The following is a 24078-nucleotide window of genomic DNA, read 5'->3' on the forward strand; positions in this document are numbered from 1 at the left end:
GATAGATCCACAAACGTTCAGACAGACCCACAAACATCCAGACAGATCCAAAAACATCCAGACAGATCCACATACATCCAGACAGACCCACAAACATCCAGATAGATCCACAAATATCCAGACAGACCCGCAAACATCCAGACAGATTCAAAAACATCCAGACAGATTCTAAAACATCCAGACAGATCCACAAACATCCAGACAGATTCATAAACATCCAGACAGATTCATAAACATCCAGACAGATCCACAAACAGACAGACAGATCCACAAACAGACAGACAGATCCACAAACAGACAGACAGATCCACAAACATCCAGACATTTGAAGTAAGTATGGAGGGAGAATCAAAAGAGAATATAGAGAGGGAGAGAGATAGGGAGGTAAAAAGCACTGTGCAAGTGACTCTATAAAACCATGTGTTCAGTCGGTACGACGGTCATCAGAGTTTTCACTGAACTCTACAGCAACAAAATCTAAATTAACATGAACACTGATAATACAAATGACCATTTTGATCTTAAGGTTAAGCATAACATTAAATTAAGGTTAAGGAAGGATGAGGTTAGGCATAAGGTTAGCTGTGTGGTTAAGGAAAGGATGAGGTTAGGCATAAGGTTAGCAGTGTGGTTAAGGTGGGGATGAGGTTGAGCATAAGGTTAGCTGTGTGGTTAAGGAAGGATGAGGTTAGGTATCAGATTAGCAGTGTGGTTAAGGTAAGGATGAGGTTGAGCATAAGGTTAGCTGTGTGGTTAAGGAAGGATGAAGTTAGGCATCAGGTTAGCAGTGTGGTTAAAGTAAGGGTTATGAATATAAATTGAAGAAATATAATTGTGGTTTAGCCATAATTATGACTTTGCGGCTGTGGGAGCTAATTACGAACAGTCATCAGCCCTTTGATGTCACTCTGTGTATTTAACTCAAAGCAGCATGATGGAAAACATGATTGGGAAATATTTGTCAATGGAATTAGATCCACATGTGATCTGCTCTCAAACCACCATTTATACTGACAGGAACACAAAACTCTCCCCTCCACTCACCTCCTCTCTTCTCCCCTTCCACTCACCTCCTCTCTTCTCCCCTCCACTCCACACTCCCCATCTCCCCTACACCCGTGTCCTACAGTAATGAGTTTACTGTAGTGGCTAATTGAACACAGATGGGCTAATGTCCATGTTTGTTTTATTTATACTCTGTCCAGTAAGGACCTACATGCATGTGTACGTGCATGCGTCTGTAGTATGTGTGTGCGAGCATGCATGCGTGCGTCTGCTTTTACCATGACTCTAAGAATCTGACCTACAAGTGCAATTGAATTGAGAGCATTTCAAACAGTGGTTGTTGGAGCCAAACACAACACAATTCTACTGCAAATTCATTCCCAATCCCCAGAGGGAGCAGGAGGAGGTGCATTGAATGGCATTTCATCTGTACACGCAAGAATCAGATTCCTTCTGTACCTCTACATCTCTTTCTCACTCTATTTCTTTGTCTCTCACTCTCTGTTTCTAGAGTCTCTCATTCTGTCTCTCTCTCCATCTTCTCAGTACTCTGACTCATCTGCTGACCTCATGATTTCTCATCACGCTGCAGGCATTTTTAACAAGCGTTTCCAGAAACCTCAATTTCACCTTCTTCCTGTATGAGACGATGACCATAGATGAGGAACCACTCGATGACCGCACACAGATCAACCAACCTTAACCGCAGAGGAGCCACTCAATGACCACACACAGATCAACCAACCTCAGCCGCCGATGAACCATTCAATGACTACACACAGGAAAACATCCACCACAGATAAACCAGTCAATGTCCACAAGCACGCCGACCAACCTCGACTGTTTAACTGATACCAAAATGCAAAAAAAAATGTTTTAACAAGTTATATTTATTTATTTGGTTTTCTTCCAGAATACACCCAGGTCACTCAGAAGACAAGGACAAGGAGAAAGAAGATAGGGAAAGGGGAGGATGAAGAAGAGGAGGACCTTCAGGACAGCATGACCACTAGTAATGTCAACATGACATCATCATACACTTGACATGAATCCTCCATCACAGCAGGTGGGCAGAATGATGGGTGTCATAGACGCTTGGCTCTCTCCTGGGTTTACATCATCACCACCCCCGACCCGTTGACATCACCTATCGTCATGGACACGGCCATTTCTGACCGGTGAGGAAATGAAGGGATCCAGAGGGGGAGGGTGGGAGAGACAGAGAGGGAGGGAGGCAGGAGGGTGGGAGAGACAGAGAGCAAAGAGGGACAGATAACTCAGCCTTTAGTGTGGAGGGGGGAGATGGGGGGGCTTAATGAAAACCACATGCAGGTTGAATCTCTCTTATTGTCTTCAACTCAAACCAGCTGTCTACTCCTGGCTCGTCCTTCAATACAAACATCCCTGCAGTCTCCCTTGCATAGGCACACAAACGCACAGGCGCGCACACACGCGCGCACATACACACACACACGTGCATAATCACAAACACACTTCTGACCAGTGAACTAAAATGGCCCAAAACATTCTGTGGTCACAGAGCTTTAGTGAACCCTTAAAGCATTTTCTGTATTTCTGCATGCATTTGACCTAATGTGATCCGGTCATCATCTAGCTAGCCAGCTCATACATCCTGTTCATAGATAAAGTGAACTTGGTTAAACAAATAGCCACTAAAAGGTTTTCATTTGGCAAATTAATAAACATTGAGTTTTTTTGTTGGAAGAATTATGTGAACCTCTAGATTAATCTGCTCAATAAAGTGTATTAAAATGTCAAAAGTATAATGTTTTTTGCATGCAATGACATCACCAAGCGTGTAACTCTACAAAATGTTTAGAAATATCTTCCTTTCAAACGACCAGTGATTCCAGAATGGCACATTTTTCACCCTTCAGTTCCAGTTAGGCCAAACTTTACCCAAAGGACAGAGAAGAAATGAAAATGCATCCAAAGACTTTGTAAAGTTACAAACTTCATGTTGTCATTGCATGTAAACAAAACGGGACCAAATACTTTATTACATTTTACAGAGCTTATTCATTTAGAGGTTGACATACTTTTTCAAAAACAAATATAGGATACATTTTCTTAATAGAGAAATAAAAAGTAATATGTTTAGCCTCTATTTATCTTTCACTAAGAGTGTCATTTTAGGTCAACTTTTATTTGCAGTAAAATTCCTAAGTAAATGCTAAAGGATTCACAATATGTCTCTGACCACAGTCTCTCCATTCTGCATTACCCAACACTCTTTCTGTCACACAGACAAACAGACACACATACTTACACAGATGTACACACACATAAACACACACACATTCGCGTTGCTGGGGGGTTGTAGGGGGGCAGGAAATAGCCTCTCCAGCTCCAAAGCCTCCGCTGTTGATCTTGGCACACTGCAAAGCATGCTGGGGGATACACTGCGCTGAGTGGACTAACAGACCAGCTTGCGCCAGCACACAGGCGCACACTCATGCACACATGCACACATGCACACATGCACTCATGCACAGTAGAGAGTTCCGTGTGTTTTATGGATTATTGCTGAGTCACCATGATCCTTCGCTCTTTCAGTTTGATCCTGTTCTTACTTTTTCCCTGTTAGTTTCCCACCTCCCATCTTCCATTTCCTCCCTCTCTACTTTCCCTGTCTCACACTGTCACATCACAGGTGTCAGCCATACTGAAATATTGTTTCCCCTCTCTGTCCCTCTCTCTCTCTATTTCTCTGTGTTTCAGCCTCATTGACCTGATGCCCTCCCACTCCACCCTGGTCTCCAGGTACGGTACCCTGCCCACAGGACATCCTCCGGGTCAGACACTACAGATGCTGACGTCAGTCTGCTAACCTCTCCACACTGCCACACACACACATGCAAACATGCGTGCGTTACAACGTGTGTGTGCTAGGACTGCCAGAGAGGTAATTGCTGTTTTCGCCCTCTTACAGTAATGACTAGCAGACCAACAGGTTGAAAAAAACAGGGAACATTTCAAAAAGAATGGAAGAAAAAAAAGAAAGCGTGAAAAAAGCGAGAAAGAGAGGTTGCAGCATGTTGTTTATTCATTAGTCAGACTGTTGTTTGTTCAAAATGATCAAAGACCAAACATTCTCTGTTTATGACTGTTCTGTGTGTGTGTGTGTGTGTGTGTGTATGGGTGTATGGGTGTACTGGGCCCAATCTTCCTAACAGATGCTGTTTATCTGCAGGTTATCGTTAGTACAGCTCTGTTCCCAGGCCAGGTACACATGACAGCTATCTCCCTCTCTCTCAAATGCATTTCAAAGGGGCTTTATTTACAAGGGAAACATTTGTTTACATTGCAAAAGCAAGTGGAAAATAAGACACGTATAATATAAATAATCCCAATTATTCATGATTCTCTTGTTCTCCCTGTGTGTGTGTATGTGTTTGTGTTGGCAGGAGATGTGACAGCAGGAAGAACCACCAGCAGGACAGAATGGGGCACCAGAGAGGATCTCCAGCTGAGTTCATAGTTCCAAGTTAAGTAAGCCCTGATTTGCCAAAGGACCACTGGTCCAGCAGACATGCCAGAACTGGCCCGGACTACAATGGCCATGAATACTACGGAGTTCTTCTCTCCTATGAGGATGTCGCGAGAGAGTTGATCCATTAATGGCAGTGAGGGAAGTGGGAGGCGGGGGAGAAGGAAGAGGAGGGGAAGGAGTGAGAAAGCTGTGAGGAGGTGTGAGGATGGGTGAGGATGGGTGAGGATGGGTGAGCGGGAGCAGGGTGGGAAGGGGGAAACTGAAACACAGACAGATGTGTGCGGCTGGTCTGGTGCCACTCCGGCTCCTGGCATACTCTAACGAGCTATTTCAGAACGGCGGCTCTCACTGGGAAGACTGTAAATAGCCCTTATCGACTCTTGATGATCTTGTTCCCGTGGAGCAGGAAGAGGAGGAGACAATACTCTATTAGTTTATCTGCCTGAGCTCCTGCACATACACATACTCTGTGTTTGAGTAATCAGTCTGAGATTCTTGTCGGGCCCCAGGGTTATCCTTGGAGGACGGATATCAGCACTCTGACCTACACTCTCTGAACAACACTCTCTGACCCACACTCTCTGAACTACACTCTGTGACCCACACTCTCTGAACTACACTCTCTGAACTACACTCTGTGACCCACACTCTCTGAACTACACTCTCTGACTTACACTCTCTGAACTACACTCTCTGAACTACACTCTCTGAACTACACTCTCTGAACTACACTCTCTGACACACACTCTCTGACCCACACTCTCTGAACTACACTCTCTGAACTACACTCTCTGAACTACACTCTCTCTCATTGTTTTGCTAGTTTGTGTTTACTGGAAGCTCTTATTACCTGACTAAATACAGGCACCTTTCATTGAGGAGAAAAGCATGTGTGTTTCCGCTTAATTGTGTGCGCACTACTGATGTGTTCAGTTATTCTTAATTAAAAGGCAACCTCACAAAACTGTGACCAACCAACTCTTTTACACTCTAGAAAAGAAAAAAAAAATGCTATTTTGCTGCCCCCATCTAGAATGAAAACAACACTTTTCAATTCCTGTCATGCTGTCATCCAACATAAATTATTTTGGCTTACATGAAGAACTTTTTCCTCTGAGGATTTTGCATGGAACTGAAAATGATTTACCTGGAAGCTAACCAATTCTTCTATTGTGCCAATATATGGAAGTAGTGGAGTGTTAGCACATAGACAACACAATCAAGGAAAAACATCCACATTACCTGCAATTATGTGGTGCTCGTTACTGTTTATTTTTGCCTTTTGCTATTTAATGTTAATGAAGCCTAAGACCCCTAAACATAAGTGAAGCCAAATCAGTAGACCTTTAGTTTTGTAACAGATAGGTTTTCATCCGAGATACATTGTATAATTAACCCAACGCATGGAATGTTTATTTGTTCTAAGTATGCACTTAGTTCACTGAGTATTAATTCTTGAATAATATAACCACAATTCAATCACAGCACAGGGGTCACTTTCATTATCTTTGACAATCTTGCTGCAACCATTACATAATCGTTCTTAGCTAAAACATAACGTCATAATGACCCTCGAGGGTAAACCAGTCCCATAACAGTGGTCTACGATTACCCTGTGCAGAGGTCAATTCTTGACAGACTATACCCCAGCAGATATGTGTATACATCTGAGCTTGAAAGACCACACATCTGTAAGACCAAAATATTTGGGTCATTTGCGCCTGTAATGGCTGACCTTGTCTCTAAACAAAGCATGTCAAATGTGTGTTTGTGTGAATCCCAGCTGGACAGACCACCACACGCATACGTTTTGAAACAGGATCCTCGCAAATAAATACATTATAAATAAGGTATTAATAATATCAGAGTGGAGGACTCACCCTTCCTCATCCTCGTCTATTTCCCTATGGCTCCTGTTTTCAGGACATACTTTCTAGAGTATCAATAACACACAAACCAATGCTGGAGGAAACAGGGCTGTTATGAACATTTAAACAAAAAGACAATTTTAGAAAGTTCCTCCGGAGCCTGGAAACAAAGGAGGGAAGAGAGATGACGTCGCACAGCGGGAATTGGAGGGTCAACTTTTGGCATTGGGGACACACCCTGGGAGTTCACAGTGGAAGGTCCACACACACACATATATATATATATATATATATATATATATATACACACTTCATGTAATCTTTCACACACATGTAACACCCACAACCAAGGCCTTCTGTGCCGGTCTTATTATAGCTATTTCCTTTTCCTTTATGTATCTATAATCAGAGGATATGTTATGTATGTATGTGGGTTTAAAGTGTGTTTGTATAGCTGTATTTTGTTGTCTTGATGTATACCTTGAGGATCTGGATATTTCTATTGATGCTGAGATGAAACAGTCCTGAGGTTTGACATTGGCTAATTCCATGTAAAGGGGCACACAAAGATTTTCCATTTTAAAAACATTTCAGACAAAAAACTATTTCGGCAAAGTTGAACATACCATATTACTTTGACCTCACCGTGTGCTTTGAATATTTTTTCATATTTTTTAAAAAAATCAAACAATAATAATAAAAATGAAAATAATAATAATTGCTTGGTGGCACCAACCAACTGTCACACACCCAGCTGTAATAGTTAAAAGTAGTGCATAAGAGATATAGGGGTTTGTGTAACTTTTCATTGGTTATACACTGAAATAACCCTATTAGGTCATGCTGTCTCAGGTTTCTGTATGAAGCTGCTATAAAGTGGCAGTCAGGGACAAAGAGAAGACGCATGGAGGTAAATCCATTTAGTTTCCTACCTTTAATGTTGCAACATGATATGGTTTTAGGAGGTGTAAAGAACCATTTCATTTCCCCCCATGAAATAAACATACTTGAGCTTAAGTGGCAACTGTTCTTGCTGAGTCATTGTTGTTACCCCATGTGCCCCAGGCTGATGTGTATTAGCAATTAGGGAACATTTCTGTCTTTCAACACAGATCTCAGATGGAATCTCTCGTTGTGATTGGACCACAACAGGAACTTCACAGCACAGCAATCCAGGAGTGTCCACACACATCACTTCTCTATCACATGCACACACATCACTTATCTATCACATGCACACACATCACTTATCTATCACATGCACACACATCACTTATCTATCACATGCACACACATCACTTATCTATCACATGCACACACATCACTTATCTATCACATGCACACACATCACTTATCAATCACATACACACATCACTTATCTATCACATGCACACACATCACTTATCTATCACATGCACACACATCACTTATCTATCACATGCACACACATCACTTATCTATCACATGCACACACATCACTTATCAATCACATACACACATCACTTATCTATCACATGCACACATCACTTATCTATCACATACGCACACACATCACTTATCTATCACATACACACACATCACTTATCTATTATATCCACACATCACTTATCACGTACACACACATCACTTATCACGTACACACACATCACTTATCTATCACATACACACATCACTTATCTATCACATACACACATCACTTATCTATCACATACACACATCACTTATCTATCACATACATACATCACTTATCTATCACATACACACATCACTTATCTATCACATACACACATCACTTATCTATCACGTACACACACATCACTTATCAATCACGTACACACATCACTTATCAATCACATACACACGTCACTTATCAATCACATACACATGTGATAAATCTATCACATACCTACGCGTCCCTCATCTATCACAGCAGCGAAGCACATGGTTGTAGTTGCAGGTAATTCTGTTCAGCAGTGGGGCTGTGATAGGGGCTGAGCTGCATGGGTCTGGCCCTTGGGGAGGACACACACACAGCAGGCATCTGGACCAGGTTAGATCTGCTATATTTATTATGCCTAAATATCCCTGGACCTAGGGGCTCATGCCATCAATCAATAGCAGGGGATACACACACTAACACACAGACAAACACACATGAATGTACACACAAAGCTTGCTGAGGCCTGCAGGTAAGGGGAAGTATTTGCCTTCCTCCCTGACAGATTAGCCTCCTACTGTAATTCAGGACACAGAGTCTGGAGTGGAAGTTAGCAGGGGGCAGTTAGTAAACCTAGCTTTAACCCACTTATCAGTAACTTGGTTAAGGTGGTCTTAAATCAGACTTTAGGTCTGGACAGTAATTAACAACTTGGAGGAGGAAAAAGGAGACAGGGCTTTGAATTGTAACCCCTAGAGAGTTGTACAAGTTTAAAATGATTCATGGTTGTACTACAGTGAGAGCTAAACTAAGGCGTAGTTGCAAGCGCAGTAGCCAGAATTGTCTCATTTATAATGTCACGGGATGTATACAGATCGACATTGAGAGGGGGGTAGTTCATCCATGTTGCATGAAAAATGCTTGTCTAATTTTGCATTACTTATCATTGACCACTATATTAAATTTAAATTTGTTCAAGCATATTATAAAATGCTCATAAACCCTCAAGATTCTGTATTATGTCTCTGCATTGATTTATACAATTCTGTGCAAGGGTTAGGTAATCCTCTCTATCAAGTCATTCCTGAAATATGTGGTGTTCCCAGTCATACTTATCTGGTAAATATGGGCAGAAAATATATTTTTAATGTCTTCTACTTGTTCTAACAAAGACAAAACTGATCTAGTAATTATATCTTCTCAACCAGAAACTAATCTAGTAATCTTCTTAACCAGAATATGGCATAATTAACAAACAACCGGACACAGATATGTACAACAACTCTAAGCTATGATCTAACCCTATGATCTAACACTAAATTACTTCAACCCATTCTTTATCCTCTCTCAGACAGGAAATTAGTGACTTGTTCACAAAGAAGAGCTTTGTGTCTCTCCATCAGCCATAATGTGTCAACCACAGCAATGACTTGACCACTGACATACCAGAACTCCCTATCTAGACAAAGATGGCTGCAAACAACTGTACAAAATGTTTCCGGTCAAATAAGTCATCCCTGCTGTTTACTGTGAAGTTAGTGATGTCCAGTATTTATGATGCTGTTTGTTGGTCTCTCATCAGTGATCAGGGGATATTCAGTTTGTCACACAAACACAGGTTGGAGATGAATAAGAGACATCGTAATCCATCTGGTCCCTCCCTGTCTCCCTCAGAGTTGCCAGTAGGTCTGGTAAACCATGGCCGGTAGTGTTTTACCTGGTATTAGTTAGACATGGTACCAATACCAGAGATGTTGTACACATGAAGACATAGAAGTGAAAAACACACACATACACACTTCATGAATACAACTGAGCTTTTCCAGAACTGCTGACTTACCCAACAGTGTGGTGTGGCGTTCTGCCCTGCTATTGTAACTGGCCTTCTTGATTGATGTTCGATATTTCTCAATCACATTTCTCAAGCACTTTCTCAGGGACTTCTGCGGTCACAAACAGTCAGAATGGTCCTGTGTTCTGTGAGTATGCATACTATGTGTATTTGCCAACACTGGATATTGTTCCGTTCGTCTATCTTTCATTCTGCAACAGCATGAAATTGCATGAACTTGTAACTCCTCCACAGCAAACACAATAGATTCACCTTGAGACGACTCACGCAGCCCTTGAGTAGGTGAATCAGGTGTGCTTATTCAGGGATACTGTATAGGCAGATAAGCGGGTGGGCCCAGAGGATATAGCAGGCTTCTATCACACCTCCCTTAAATAATACACTTTCCTGAGAGAGAAAGATTTGGATAATGGTGGGATGGCTGGTGAAAATAAACATTCAATCCTGTCTTTCTCTGTGTCCCTGTGGATGGAATTGAACCCCCCTCGCACAGTGTTACACCCCTGTTGTGCTTTTTCTGTGGCCGGACAGAACTAGGCCCCCCACACAACCTAGGTTCAAACCCAGTTAGTCATACAGTATGTTCTATCCCCCGAAGAAAGTAAGTTGTAGCAACAAGAGAAAACACCAGGTTGAAGCATTTATAGACAGAGAGGGGGCAGAGAGAGAGAAAGAAGAGAAAGAGAGAGGTAAATGTTACAGTATGAATAATGAGCTGGGCCTCCACTGGCCTAATGACAGAGACCTGCTTTCGATTAACCCCCTACAACCACGCACACACACACACACAAACACAAACACTCATGACACACAAGCATGCACACAGGAGAGGAGTGCAGAAGGCCCTATCCATTCTGATCTGTTGCTCCTGGCAATAGGATCAGTTGTGCTCTGCTCCAGGACAGCTAATCATCAACAGAGAAAGGGAGACATTTGGGGTGGAGGGGATTGAGAGACCGAGGGGGAAGTAGATTGAAGAGAACATTTCCCGTACATGTCCAGTGGAGTTGGTTGGGTTGCATGCGTGTTATGGCTTAGAAATGAAACAGTATGGAAATGTATGCACTAGCTACAGCAAGTCAGTCTAGATACCAGTAATGCAAATTGCTTATTTCAACTATTTTAAATTGTGTATGAGAGCCTTATAAGGTTCTGCTCTGAGGTATTTCCATGTATATTCAATGTACATTAAAATATTATTTGTATGTACCATTCATAGGTATATCACACTCATATTTATAATATTCAATACTTCTAACCATATTGTCCATATTTCCCATTCTACACTCTTTAAAATTGCTACTAGTTTTACATTGTTATATACACTCACCTAAAAGATTATTAGGAACACCATACTAATACTGTGTTTGACCCCCTTTCGCCTTCAGAACTGCCTTAATTCTACGTGGCATTGATTCAACAAGGTGCTGAAAGCATTCTTTAGAAATGTTGGCCCATATTGATAGGATAGCATCTTGCAGTTGATGGAGATTTGTGGGATGCACATCCAGGGCACGAAGCACCCGTTCCACCACATCCCAAAGATACTCTATTGGGTTGAGCTCTGGTGATTGTGGGGGCCATTTCAGTACCTTGAACTCATTGTCATGTTCAAGAAACCAATTTGAAATGATTCGAGCTTTGTGACATGGTGCATTATCCTGTTGGAAGTAGCCATCAGAGAATGGGTACATGGTGGTCATAAAGGGATGGACATGGTCAGAAACAATGCTCAGGTAGGCCGTGGCATTTAAACGATGCCCAATTGGCACTAAGGGGCCTAAAGTGTGCCAAGAAAACAACCCCCACACCATTACACCACCACCACCAGCCTGCACAGTGGTAACAAGGCATGATGGATCCATGTTCTCATTTTGTTTATGCCAAATTCTGACTCTACCATCTGAATGTCTCAACAGAAATCGAGACTCATCAGACCAGGCAACATTCTTCCAGTCTTCAACTGTCCAATTTTGGTGAGCTCGTGTAAATTGTAACCCCTTTTTCCTATTTGTAGTGGAGATGAGTGGTACCCGGTGGGGTCTTCTGCTGTTGTAGCCCATCCGCCTCAAGGTTTTGCGTGTTGTGGCTTCACAAATGCTTTGCTGCATACCTCGGTTGTAACAAGTGGTTATTTCAGTCAAAGTTGCTCTTCTATCAGCTTGAATCAGTCGGCCCATTCTCCTCTGACCTCTAGCATCAACAAGGCATTTTCGCCCACAGGACTGCCGCATACTGGATGTTTTTCCCTTTTCACACCATTCTTTGTAAACCCTAGAAATGGTTGTGCGTGAAAATCCCAGTAACTGAGCAGATTGTGAAATATTCAGACCGGCCCGTCTGGCACCAACAACCATGCCACGCTCAAAATTGCTTAAATCACCTTTCTTTCCCATTCTGACATTCAGTTTGGAGTTCAGGAGATTGTCTTGACCAGGACCACACCCCTAAATGCATTGAAGCAACTGCTATGTGATTGGTTAATTAGATAATTGCATTAATGAGAAATTGAACAGGTGTTCCTAATAATCCTTTAGTTGAGTGTATATAATTGCTATATTTATTAGTTTATATATTTCTTAATTCTTTCTACATAGATGTCGTATGCCATGTAATAGGAACTTAATTGTTATAAATGACACTGTTATTCGGTGCAATTTATAAATAAACTTTGAATTAATTAGGGTGGTTGGGTAGGGTTGGTTCGGGCACATGCGTGTGGTTAGTTAGAGTGTGTGTCTCTGGATATTGGTAAAGATGCGTTTGGCAGGTAAGCATTCAAATTGAAACAATTCAATCAGAATGCTTATGAAGCCTATCTCAGCTGTGTCTTATTGCACCATCATTCAGAGCGCTTATAAGTGCGATTCTGATGTTCCATCAATGACTCACACGAATAATAACAGCTCAAATTACAAATTCACACAACTATTTTTGATAGTCCTTATATAAAGAAACATCTAAATAATGTGTTGCGGCCTGTTACTTCTAGTTCCCTTTTCCCACCCTCAGCTGATTCACTTTTGAAAGGGGCAAAACATTTCTCTTTGAACATCTAAACTATGCCAAATGATTTGTACAATTAGTACTTTTACATTTGTAGTTTTATCTTCTAATAATCTGTCATTCAGAAAACATGTCTGAGATTAGTAGTAATTCAAGCATTGGCTTAGCACACAACTAAATAGATGCTTGTTCAGCTAATTCAATAATTTAAACTAGAAGAATAAAACATATTATTAAAGGAACCGTATGTAAGAAATCTATTTCAATTAATCATAAAATGGCCCTGATGTGTCACTAGACATTAAGAAATCATGTTCATTTCAAATACTTATATCACTGACAACTGTAGTCTGGCCAGGATATTGTCATTTAAAAGTGAGAGTTGCAGCCCTCAACTGATGTTGTCATGTTGTGTTTTGGCCTGTTGCGCCACCCTCTACCTATCTACCAATCACGAAGTCAGTAGTGTTTCAGGATCCGGGTTGCCAGCTCTGCTCTAACCTACCCTAACTCTAGTCGGATAAATAATGTCTAACGTTATGAAATCTAAAAGACCTCGTTATAATTCCGAAATACGTCATGAGAAAGTCCGAAATAAAACAAGAATTTGTATAGGAGATGCCTTTGAAAGATGGAGACGGCTGAAAACGGAGAAGAATTTGAAGACAGACGCCAACGTTGCTAATTTTCTCCTGGACAGGTAAGATTAATCTATGTTTGACTAACTTGTACTTGATGTCAATGGACATTTCATATATTCATGACAGTCGAACAAAGTTATGCATGTTCGTGCAAAGTAACGTTACGTTAGCTCATATGGACGTATGCTAATATTAGCAATGTCCTTATGCTGAGACGCTGAGGAAAACAACATTAGCACGCCCATTATGGCAATTTGAAACGTAATTGAAACAGAAGCCTTACTCAAAATAAACATTCTCTACCTTTTGGGCTATACACTATGTTAGTGTTGGTTTGGAAGCACTAGGCGCAATTCCAAGGTAAAATAACATTTTCTAATGTCCATAACACTAATGAAAACCACAGTGTAGCCAATGATGTTAAAAAAATTTGGCCCACTTGGAACGTTTTATGCCTACTTGTTTTTCATGCAAGTTCTACAGCCAAAAATAGTAGAATGTCATGTAATCTTTCACATCACATATTTTAGCGTTGTGGACGTGTTCTGCAGGGTAAGTAAAAAAATACAGCTGCACACTTTCGCTTATAGCGTCAGCTAAATGAATAGCTGTATCTTTGATATCGGTTACACATAGTGACATAGGCTTGTGCATGTACTTACGTTAATGACAGATACCTAATGTTACAAGTTAGACTAACAACTACTGTTCTAACAATGTACTGTCACATACGAGCATACATCTTTACGATTATATTTGACCAATGACAATTAGTAAATTTTTGCAATACATAATTACTTCGCAAAATATCTCTCTGTTAATTAAGCATAAACATAATTAACAGAAAAAAAACTTGCTGTGTACGACTCTTCGTCACTTGCCATTGGAAGCTCGTAGAAGCAGCCTACGTTTCTGCTGAATCCTGCAGCTTGTCAGGCAACCTTGAGTCAGGGGGAGGGGATACACCGCTCTACAGTATTTTTAAAGTGATTGCAGTACCAGTTTTGGCCACAATCCTACATATGGTTCCTTTAAGTAAGATACAGCAGACAGTACCAATTATTTCATTATATTACGTTTAGACTGGAAAGAAAGTTAAAACCTTATATATGTGAAGAATTGGGAGCACGAATCTGCACCTGTCTGTGGAGTTAAGCGGAGGGAGAACGGCTTCAACCCCAGGTTTGATAATGAGATAATAATGTAAATTTTTACAGATCACCAATTTGTATAATTTATAATAACATTTTCTTAATCGGGCTCAACAAACACACCACCTGCGTCTTTACTGACAGTCGAAAACAGCCAATTGAATGCTCAGCAATCCGCACTGTGTGAGTGACACAAGAATGCTTTTCTAAAAAACATAATTACCTCTTACCTTGGAACTCTCCATCACCACCTGTTTTTCGGTCATCTTACACTCTCCACTTAGATATATTCCTCCTGCTTCTGTCACAGAAAACAGTCACTGTAAAGTTTTTGATCTAAATTATGTTGATTTCTGGAATTAATAAAAGCACCAACCAGAAACAAATGATAATGACTTCCATGACGGGTTTGTGATCCAGACCATGACCTTGCACATGGGACATCAACATGGCTTCCAACGGCTTCCTCACTATATACATGTATGCCTTGTGTGTATCGGTCTGTGTCATGCTTCTGCTCCCCTTGTTCATCCTAGTAGGCAGGATTATAGTTGCCAACCACACCCAGTTACAAGAGGTTGTGTTCCTGCAAAGGTTGAAGCCTGACATGAATGCTTCTGCCTTCACCAGGACTGCTCATTACAAGGTGTTATAGGTAAGGCAGGGAGGGTGCGGTCTGTTATTTTGGAGGGATATGTTTGATCTTTCATACTTGTGTAAGTATAATGAGAAATACCTGGAGAAAGTCAGATGTCTCTGAAATTAAAATGGATGGCCCATAAGCCAAATATGTTTTCATGTGACCTTTTCTGAACCAATACCCCTTCTCTCCCTGGAAAATAACAATTAAGACCAGACCTTAAAGATTCATTCCAGGACTTTAGCGAATAGCAAACTATTTTTTAACCTATAATTTTGTTCTAGAAGTGTAATATGTTGTTTAAATGTGCGTAATTCATGAGTGGAACCACTTTCATACCACATGAAATTGCAAGGTTGAGAGTAACTGGTTTTGATGACATGGGTCAAATGTCACATGACATAAACATGACATAATTTGCAATTTTTGGAGTCCCATTTTAGTTCAACAGCCCTAGTTTTACAACTAATTTTACAAGAATGCATCTTTAATTTTTTGTCAACATGTGCTGGGTATTGTGCATGTTACAGGGAAATATTGATGGTTTTAGGTAACAGAACATCTTTTTTTGCATCGCATTTGTGTAGTGAAATAGAACATAGTTGAGCGTTCAGAAGTTGGGGATTTTTCTTTTTTACATATTGAAATGACAGTTTAATTTGACACTGATACACAGAAATTGAGGAACTCATGATAAAAAAAAAACTAGGCCTAGGTGTGTGAGAAATATAATGTAGCCTTAAATATAAGAACAAAAAAACTAATCAGGCAAGCCTAGTTTGGCTGGTCCATAATTAGAAGGGATGAATGTTGTTGCCCTCGCTGGATTCAAATTGGGGTCTCCCATGTGACAGGCTATTTCTATGACTACTACACAACTAAGCTAGACATGTCCCGAGTGTTGGTATAGCGTCTCAACATTGGATAATTTTGTCACGCATTAACATCACACCAAGTTTTTTAAGTTTTAAAAATATTTTGCTGGACAACATTATGCATTGTTTTAAACTGACTAACGTTTCTTAATCTATGAACTGTATGTCTTTTGCCACTGGCCATTTTAAACAACTTATTAGGCCTAGTATCCACTAACTTACTGTAGTAATAGTCATAAGAATTGAGCAATTGCTAACGAGATTGAAGATGAACATCACACTGCCAAAGCTATTTCATTTCATTGCAAAACAATGTACATTTTTTCTTTCATTGGTGAATGACATTGATGTAATACCTGTCAATACAGGGGACGATCTTTGACTTTTTCTTCAAGTAAAGAGATGAGAGAATCAGATATGTTTTTTTCCATCCTGAACAAATCCAAATTTATAATTTGTTTTGTCATGTCATCATCTTCCGCTTATCCGGGGCCGGGTCGCGGTGGCAGCAGTCTAAGCAGAGATGCCCAGACTTCCCTTCAAAGCTCATTTCGGCCGCCTGTATCCGGGATCTTGTCCTTTCAGTCATGACCCAAGGCTCATGACCATAGGTGAGAGTAGGAATGTAGATTGACCGGTAAATCAAGAGCTTCGCCTTACGGCTCTGCTCTTTCTTCACCACAACAGACCGATACATCGACCACATTACTGCAGAAGCTGCACGATCCGTCTGTCAATCTCCCGTTCAATCCTTCCCTCACTCGTGAACAAGACCCCTAGATACTTAAACTCCTCCACTTGAGGCAGGCACTCTCCACCAACCTGAAGTGGGCAAGCCACCCTTTTCCAATTGAGGACCATGGCTTCGGATTTGGAGGTACTGATTCTCATCCCCACCGCTTCACACTCGGCTGCAAACCGTCCCAGTGCATGCTGAAGGGGCCAACACGACAACATCATCCGCAAAGAGCAGAGATGAAATCGTGTGGTCCCCAAACCTGACACCCTCCGGCCCCTGGCTGCACCTAGAAACCGGCGACAAAGGGCAGCCCAACATGCACTGGGAACAAGTCTGACTTACTGCCGGCAATGCGGACCAAGCTCCTGCTTCGGTTGTACAGGGACCTGACAGCCCTTAGCAAAGGACCCAGGACCCCATATTCCCGAAGCACTCTCCACAGGATGCCACGAGGGACTGTGGATTGGTTGGGCATGTGGATTGGTTGGGCAAACTCCCATGAACCCTCCAACACCCCATAGAGGGTATAGAGCTGGTCCAGTGTTCCACGGCCCAGACGAAAACCACACTGTTCCTCCTGAATCCGAGGTTCTACTATCGGCTGTATTCTCCTCTCCAGAACCCTGGCATAGACTTTCCCGGGGAGGCTGAGAAGTGTGATTCCCCTGTAGTTGGAACACACCCTCCGGTCCCCCTTCTTAAAAAGAGGGACCACCACCCCGGTCTGCCATCCCAGAGGCACTGTCCCCGACCACCACGCGATGTTGCACAGGCGTGTCACCAAGACAGCCCCACAACATCCAGATACTTGAGGTCCTCAGGGCGGATCTCATCCACCCCCGGTGCCTTGCCACCGAGGAGTTTCTTGACTACCTCTGTAACTTCAGCCTGGGTGATGGACGAATCCACCTCTGAGCCCTCATCCTCTGCTTCCTCAATGGAAGACGTGACGGCGGGATTGAGAAGATCCTCGAAGTACTCCTTCCACCGCCCGACGACATCCCCAGTTGAGGTCAACAGCTGCCCACCTCTACTGTAAACAGCGTTGGTAGGGCACTGTTTCCCTCTCCTGAGGCGCCGGATGGTTTGCCAGAATCTCTTCAAGCCCAGCCGATAGTCCTTCTCCATGGCCTCACCTAACTCCTCCCAGGCCCCGAGTTTTTGCCTCCACAACCACCTGGGCTGCAGTCCGTTTGGCCTGCCGGTACCCATCAGCTGCCTCAGGAGTCCCACAAGCCAACCAGGCCTGTCCACCACCGGGTTCGGGGATCGCTGACAGGCACCGGAGACCTTACGGCCACAACTCCGAGCGGCCGCTTCGACAATGGCGGTGGAGAACAACAGTGAGAGACCTATCCCCGACCCGTAGGCGCAGGGAAACGACCTTCTCGTTCACCGGGGTAAACTCCAACACATGGCGGCAGAGCTGGGGAGCTATAAGCAAACTTACACCAGCACCGGCTCGCGTACGAGCCCCAACCCCGGGCCTGGCTCCAGGGTAAGGCCCCGGCTGCGCCATACCGGGCGACGTCACGGACCTCAAAATGTTTCTCATCATTAAGGGGTTTTGAACCGCTCTTAGTCTGACCCGTCGCCTAGAACCTGTTTGCCTTGGGAGACCCTACCAGGGGCATATAGCCCCAGACAACATAGCTCCTAGGGTCACTCGGGTACTCAAACCCCTCCATCACGTTAAGGTGGCAGTTCATGGAGGGGTCATTTGTTTTGTGCTATTTAATTTCATGACACAACAACGTTAGTTTTTTTGTCATTCATTGAATGACATTGATACACTAATTATCAATATAGGTGACGATAACTAACTTTTTGTCGAGTGAAAATAATTTGTGTAGTGATATTTCATTTCATAGCACAACAACATATGTTTTTCTTTCATTCGTGAATGACATTGATGCAATAACTATCAATACAGGTATTGTTAACTGACTTTTTCGTCAAGGGCAAAGATTAGAGAATTGTGGAAACTCCTCCTCTTTTACAGCGCAAGGTGTTGTGATCTACTGTATATTACCCCAAAAAGCAGGCACAGATGCATACTTCTAATCCACCAGGAATAGTCACAATATAACCGCAAACAGTTTTATTTTAGGCTTACTATAACGTAGCTAGTGAAGGTTGTAGACAGTGAAGTTTTCGTTGATCCTGAAAAAATCCTAATGCATAATTTGTTTCGATTGTGACTAGGCTCGACCATGGGTTTTTGTATGGCAGTCTGCGTCTTGAACCACTATTCTATTTAACAAGGGATAGTAACTTACACACTCAGTCAGTAAGAGATTTTCGCTGTTCTTGGTAGGCTCCCTGGGAAAATATTGTGTTGTATCACTGAGTTTCTCTGTTTTTGCAAATACATTTTATTCCAACCTGTGTTTTCCAAAGACTATTGAAACACTGTGAAGGCTGATGGAGTTTTAGAGCATCAAAAATGCAGGCCTTAGGATATTACACAAAATCAAATTCCAGGTGAAAATAATAATACAATTAAGCTAAACTGTGTTATTACATTTGGGGAATCTATACACACACCTCTGGAAAAAATTAAGAGAAAGAAGGGTTAAAATTAAGAGACCACTGCAAATTGAATGCTTCTGTTCCTCACTCAAAAGTTTGCAGTGGTCTCTTATTTTTTCTGGAGCTGTATATATAATCTTTTTTTTATTATTATTTCTTACCAATAACACAATAATAGGTCTAATTCTTCAACTTCCGCAAACTACAATATCAGGACATCAGATTGGAAGTGTCTCGTCTGGCTAGGGCATCTCTAGCACTCCTACTAGAGTATATTTCTGATAAAGGAAGTACATAAGGGCTATGTTGAAGGATTAAATGTTCTAGGCTAATGTCCACAGTCCAGATGGGGGACATTAGCCTAGAACATTTAATGTGAATCACATATAAGGTTGTGCAAACCATAACAGCACAACCTGAACAGCCTTAGGCTATTACATTATTAAAACTAATCTGTAGGCAATCAAGTAAATGACTAAAATCTGGCATATTCTGAGGTCAGTAATTGATTTATTGCTTACATTGTTGTTAATTCAATATTTTGTGGCAGAATTGCATTAGCAAGCTATTAAAGTTTAGGCTACCTACGGTCCTTTGGGCTTCATGACCTCGCTTGTCAAAGTTAACAATATCAAGTTTCAATATTACGGTGTTTCCAACTGACACCGCATGCGCTGATGAGGACCGATAACAGAACCGCAGTGGCGTAGGTCAACAGGCAAGGGGTTACCCTCAAACCATTCCTCGTGGAGCAGTGTGCTTTTTTGGTCGCTGCGTACGAGTTACCACCAGCGTATTGCATCCTGGGTGAGGACATTCCAGGGGTACCCCGTTCTTCGAAGTGGAGACTCCATCCCTCCTTAGGCTTCGAAGTACAGTCATGCCCATTATATACTGGACTTGAAAGGCGTGGCTGAATTGCGTGTTCCGCTTGTGCAAACGTTTACTGGGTATACGCGTTCCCCATGTTTGATACCTGCGTTCAAATCAGGGCATGTATATAGTGGCATCGTTAGGCCTGGGTTTCCGGGGACAATTACAACAATGGGCCAGTTAATGTATTTGATTTGGTGTATTTTACTTGCGCTAAGATTTCTGCGATTTCAAATTAATATAGCTGGTGCTGTATTTGTAAACTCGCACTATGTGAGCCAACGACTGTTTGTTTAGTTTTCATAGGTCGCACTTTGTTTCATTTGCAGAGGGTTGCATTTACTACCCCCCCCCCCCCACACACACACACACAAACTCTTATGTACACGGAATTTTCATTCTAAACCTGCTCATTGCACTGCCACGGACTGATTCCGACATAAAGTTGCTGGCTTATTTTAACGTTGGGCCACAACGACCTGCCAAAACAGCTTCAATTGATGTTGGAATATATTCAAGGGCCTGAAACTATACTGAAAGATTTTGGTCGGCGTTGTGTTGATTGTGGAAAGCTCTGTCCCAGAATCTGACATAAGTATCTAATTTAAATCTTGTGACAGATACGGGTATTGCTTATTGCAAAACATCAAGTCGGGCAGTTGTGGTAACTGACAGTATTGCCAAAGACACCCCAAACACTCGCTTTTTTTAAAGTCACTCAGATCTCGACATAACTGGCAACCTGTGTGGAGGCGCTTGCACTTTTATTATTCCTTATTTTCCGGTGTGTTGTTTTTTGGGTAGTACCCCGTACTTTCTCCCCTGCACATTATCTTGTAAAAATGCAGGTTATAGGGTTTATTAGATTGTCTGCAGTATTTAGCATCACGGTTCATCAAGATCCTAACGTGGATTTAATTTAACTCCAGTATGTTACAAACGCATTTACAAATATGGAGCACCACTGCCATCTCCTGGCCAGATGATGATGACATTTTATTTTCCAAATGTGTTGTCAATCGAAGGTGTACAATTTCACATATGGCAATGGTATTTAGGGACAGTAATGTTCACACAAAGAAAGTATTATAAAGTTAATTAGAAAATGTCTGCTATTTAAAGAAGCTAAAGTCCTTCAGTAGAAAAGTGAACGTGGTTGTCATCGTAGCTGTGTCACGGTCTGAATCAGGGTGGCGATACTATGTTAGTGTGCACCAGGGAAGGAGACAATTCCATATAAATTCACTAAATTAAGCAAGTGAATTAGAATTGTGACAGGGTGTCACAGAGTGGCTTTGCTAGTAGGAACACAAATACAAATGAGCCCCCAAAAAGCCCACCTTAACATGCAATGTTAATGAACCAACCAGAATTACAACACTAACATCTAACATCTGAGATATCCCTCCAACCAACTCCAGGCTGACTCATGTCTCTGGAATGACATAGAGCTGCTTTACATTTCAGCAGATATCACATGGGTTAGTCTACAGACTGGGCAACCAGTAACCCTCAGGCCTCCTCAAATAACCCATCTTCTTCCATTGCTTCTGATGCATTTCCTTATATCCTCCTCAGCGCTTCTCCAGTTTCTTGAACTTGGCCTCTGTAAAAACAGAGATGGACTCACTCACTTCACACAAGAAGCAGCAGTTAGCTTAGCAGTTAGAGCATCTTACAAGTAATGAAAATGTTGCTAGTTTCAATCCCAGAGCTTGCAAGTTGACAAATCTGTCATCCCTGAGCAGGGCAGTTAACCATAATTATTCTCAGGTCATTGCAGTAACTGAGAATGTGTTACCAGTCAACTTACTGTAAAATAAGGGTTAAGAAATAAAGAAAAAATGACTCACACTTAATAATATGCAAGAGTAAGGGGTGTGTGTGTGTATGTATAAAGCGCCTACTTGGGACACATTACAGGGTTCATCAACTCTAACCCTCAAAGCCAGTTCCACTCCTTTTTTCCCATTGCAACCCTCTAAACAGGGACCTATTAAGACCTGAGACACCAGGTGGGTCCAATTAATGATGAGGTAGAACAGAAAACCAGGAGGATCCTGCCCTCACAGTGTAAGAGTTGATGATCCCTGCTTTACTAGGTAAACAGACAGCAGAGGGCGCTGTCAGGCTGTCCCAAATCCAAGGCCTAAGGTTCAAGTTGAGCTGAACACTTTAGCATGGAAATATCCATGGAGACTGAAAGCAGATACTAAAACAGGCGCGCGCGCGTTAAGATTACACCCTGCAACTCAGGAGGCACTTCTCCTTTTACAGCCCTGGTTTAAATATAGACCAGCAATATGGACCTATGGTCTGCCTGCACAGGCATGCTACTTTGTGTGAGGGGGGGGTGCATGTAAACAACTGCTTATCATACCCAGCTTCTTGGAGTATGTGTCCAGTTTGTAAGCAGCCTGCTCCAGAGACGACACCTGTTCCTCAATCTGATTTATCTGGTCTAAGTAGGGCTGCAGGCTGGCATCTAAAACACACACACAATAAGTTAAGGTGTTTTTTGTAAACACATTGTATGGGAATTCTGTCCCCCTCCCTTTAGGTTATGGCTAATAAACATACATTTGTGGTTAAGGTCCTGCAGGTTTCTGCTAATATTGATGCTGATGTCCTTCATCTCCATGTACTTGAGACTGGTCAGCTTATTCATGTTCTCCAGCAGACAGTAGTCCTCACAGGTGCCTGGGAGAAAACAGTTATCATTTCAATGACTGATACTATCCTGAATTCCCATCCAGAAGTATATAGACAATGTAGAGAGACAGACAGGCAGACAAACCTGTGAGTTCTCCTTGTAGGAAGATAGCCATTTTATCAAACATGTCAGTACAGAGTTCATTGATGTCCGGCTCTGCCGGCTCCACTGCCTCCTCTGCAGTCTCCACACCACCATCACCTACTCACAGACAATTACACAACTTTCATTTCTGAAAAACATCCCAAATCAATTTCTGCACGCCAGGGTGTTGCTGGCTGCATTTCTCAAATACTTCAATCAAGGGGGGTGGACTAATTTGCCAGTCCTAAGTCAAACATGATATTTGATTGTCTTTCAACCTGCAGTATTTCATTGTAATGTATTCCAACATCATAGCAACAAGGTATTAAACCAGACGACTATCAGTAACAAGATAACCAAAATGTAAAAAAATAGGTACCTATTTAGCTTAAAAAGCTGCTACAATTCATAATCTGTTTGTCGACTAGCTACAGTTAGCTGGAAAGCTAACTACAACTACTCACTGCTGTTAGTGGGCTTTTTAGGTGTAGGCACAATTTGGCTATCACTGGAAATCTCGCCAATCTCTCCTCGGGGTTCGGGCTTTCCTCCCAAGCTCAGAACGGTGGGATGGGCCGTGGGTACTCTGGAGATGCTGTCCATCGCAGCAGCCTCCTCTCCCGTAGCCGCCATTTTACCTACCCCCAGTCACATGATAAAGATTTTCACGTGACATATACCCGGGCCCCCTCCTGTTCCCCTCCTCTTCAGATTTGAGCCCCACCCATTACTTGACAGGTGCTGAAGTTATAGTTAGTAGTTGTGGTTGTCATCATCAAACGTCACGATGCATCTACAGTCCAGGGGTCCTATTTATATTGGTTTATAATTATATATATATATATATATATTCATTTTTCAAGTCCAATGCTAGCGGTTTAGAGCTGTCTATGCTGATTGCCTGTATTCAATTTGTATCATGAACACC

The 24078-nt window shown here is 42.1% G+C and overlaps 1 protein-coding gene and 1 long non-coding RNA gene across 3 annotated transcripts; one reads left to right on the forward strand and one right to left on the reverse strand.

The window, feature by feature from the left end:
* Nucleotides 1–1602: 1602 nt before the first annotated feature.
* LOC109616050 lies at nucleotides 1603–4651 on the forward strand. Its single transcript, XR_002197091.2, has 4 exons — nucleotides 1603–2183; nucleotides 3748–3931; nucleotides 4220–4252; nucleotides 4434–4651. It is a non-coding gene; the product is annotated as an uncharacterized LOC109616050 (long non-coding RNA).
* A 16654-nt stretch (nucleotides 4652–21305) lies between these two features.
* bloc1s2 (biogenesis of lysosomal organelles complex-1, subunit 2) lies at nucleotides 21306–23822 on the reverse strand. 2 transcript variants are annotated; one of them, XM_010872109.4, is made up of 5 exons: nucleotides 23615–23822; nucleotides 23151–23270; nucleotides 22934–23053; nucleotides 22734–22838; nucleotides 21306–21959 (listed from the first exon to the last, which is right to left on the reverse strand). In XM_010872109.4, exons 1-5 carry the CDS (start codon nucleotides 23781–23783, stop codon nucleotides 21928–21930), a joined length of 546 nt encoding a protein of 181 aa, XP_010870411.1. In that variant the 5' UTR covers nucleotides 23784–23822; the 3' UTR covers nucleotides 21306–21927. The 2 variants fall into 2 exon arrangements, with proteins under 2 accessions (XP_010870411.1, XP_010870412.1); XM_010872110.4 differs by having other exon boundaries at nucleotides 23151–23267; nucleotides 23615–23821.
* Between the last annotated feature and the right edge of the window lie 256 nt (nucleotides 23823–24078).

This window comes from Esox lucius, chromosome 8 (genome assembly GCF_011004845.1).
Source record: "Esox lucius isolate fEsoLuc1 chromosome 8, fEsoLuc1.pri, whole genome shotgun sequence".
Taxonomy (NCBI): Eukaryota; Metazoa; Chordata; class Actinopteri; order Esociformes; family Esocidae; genus Esox; species Esox lucius.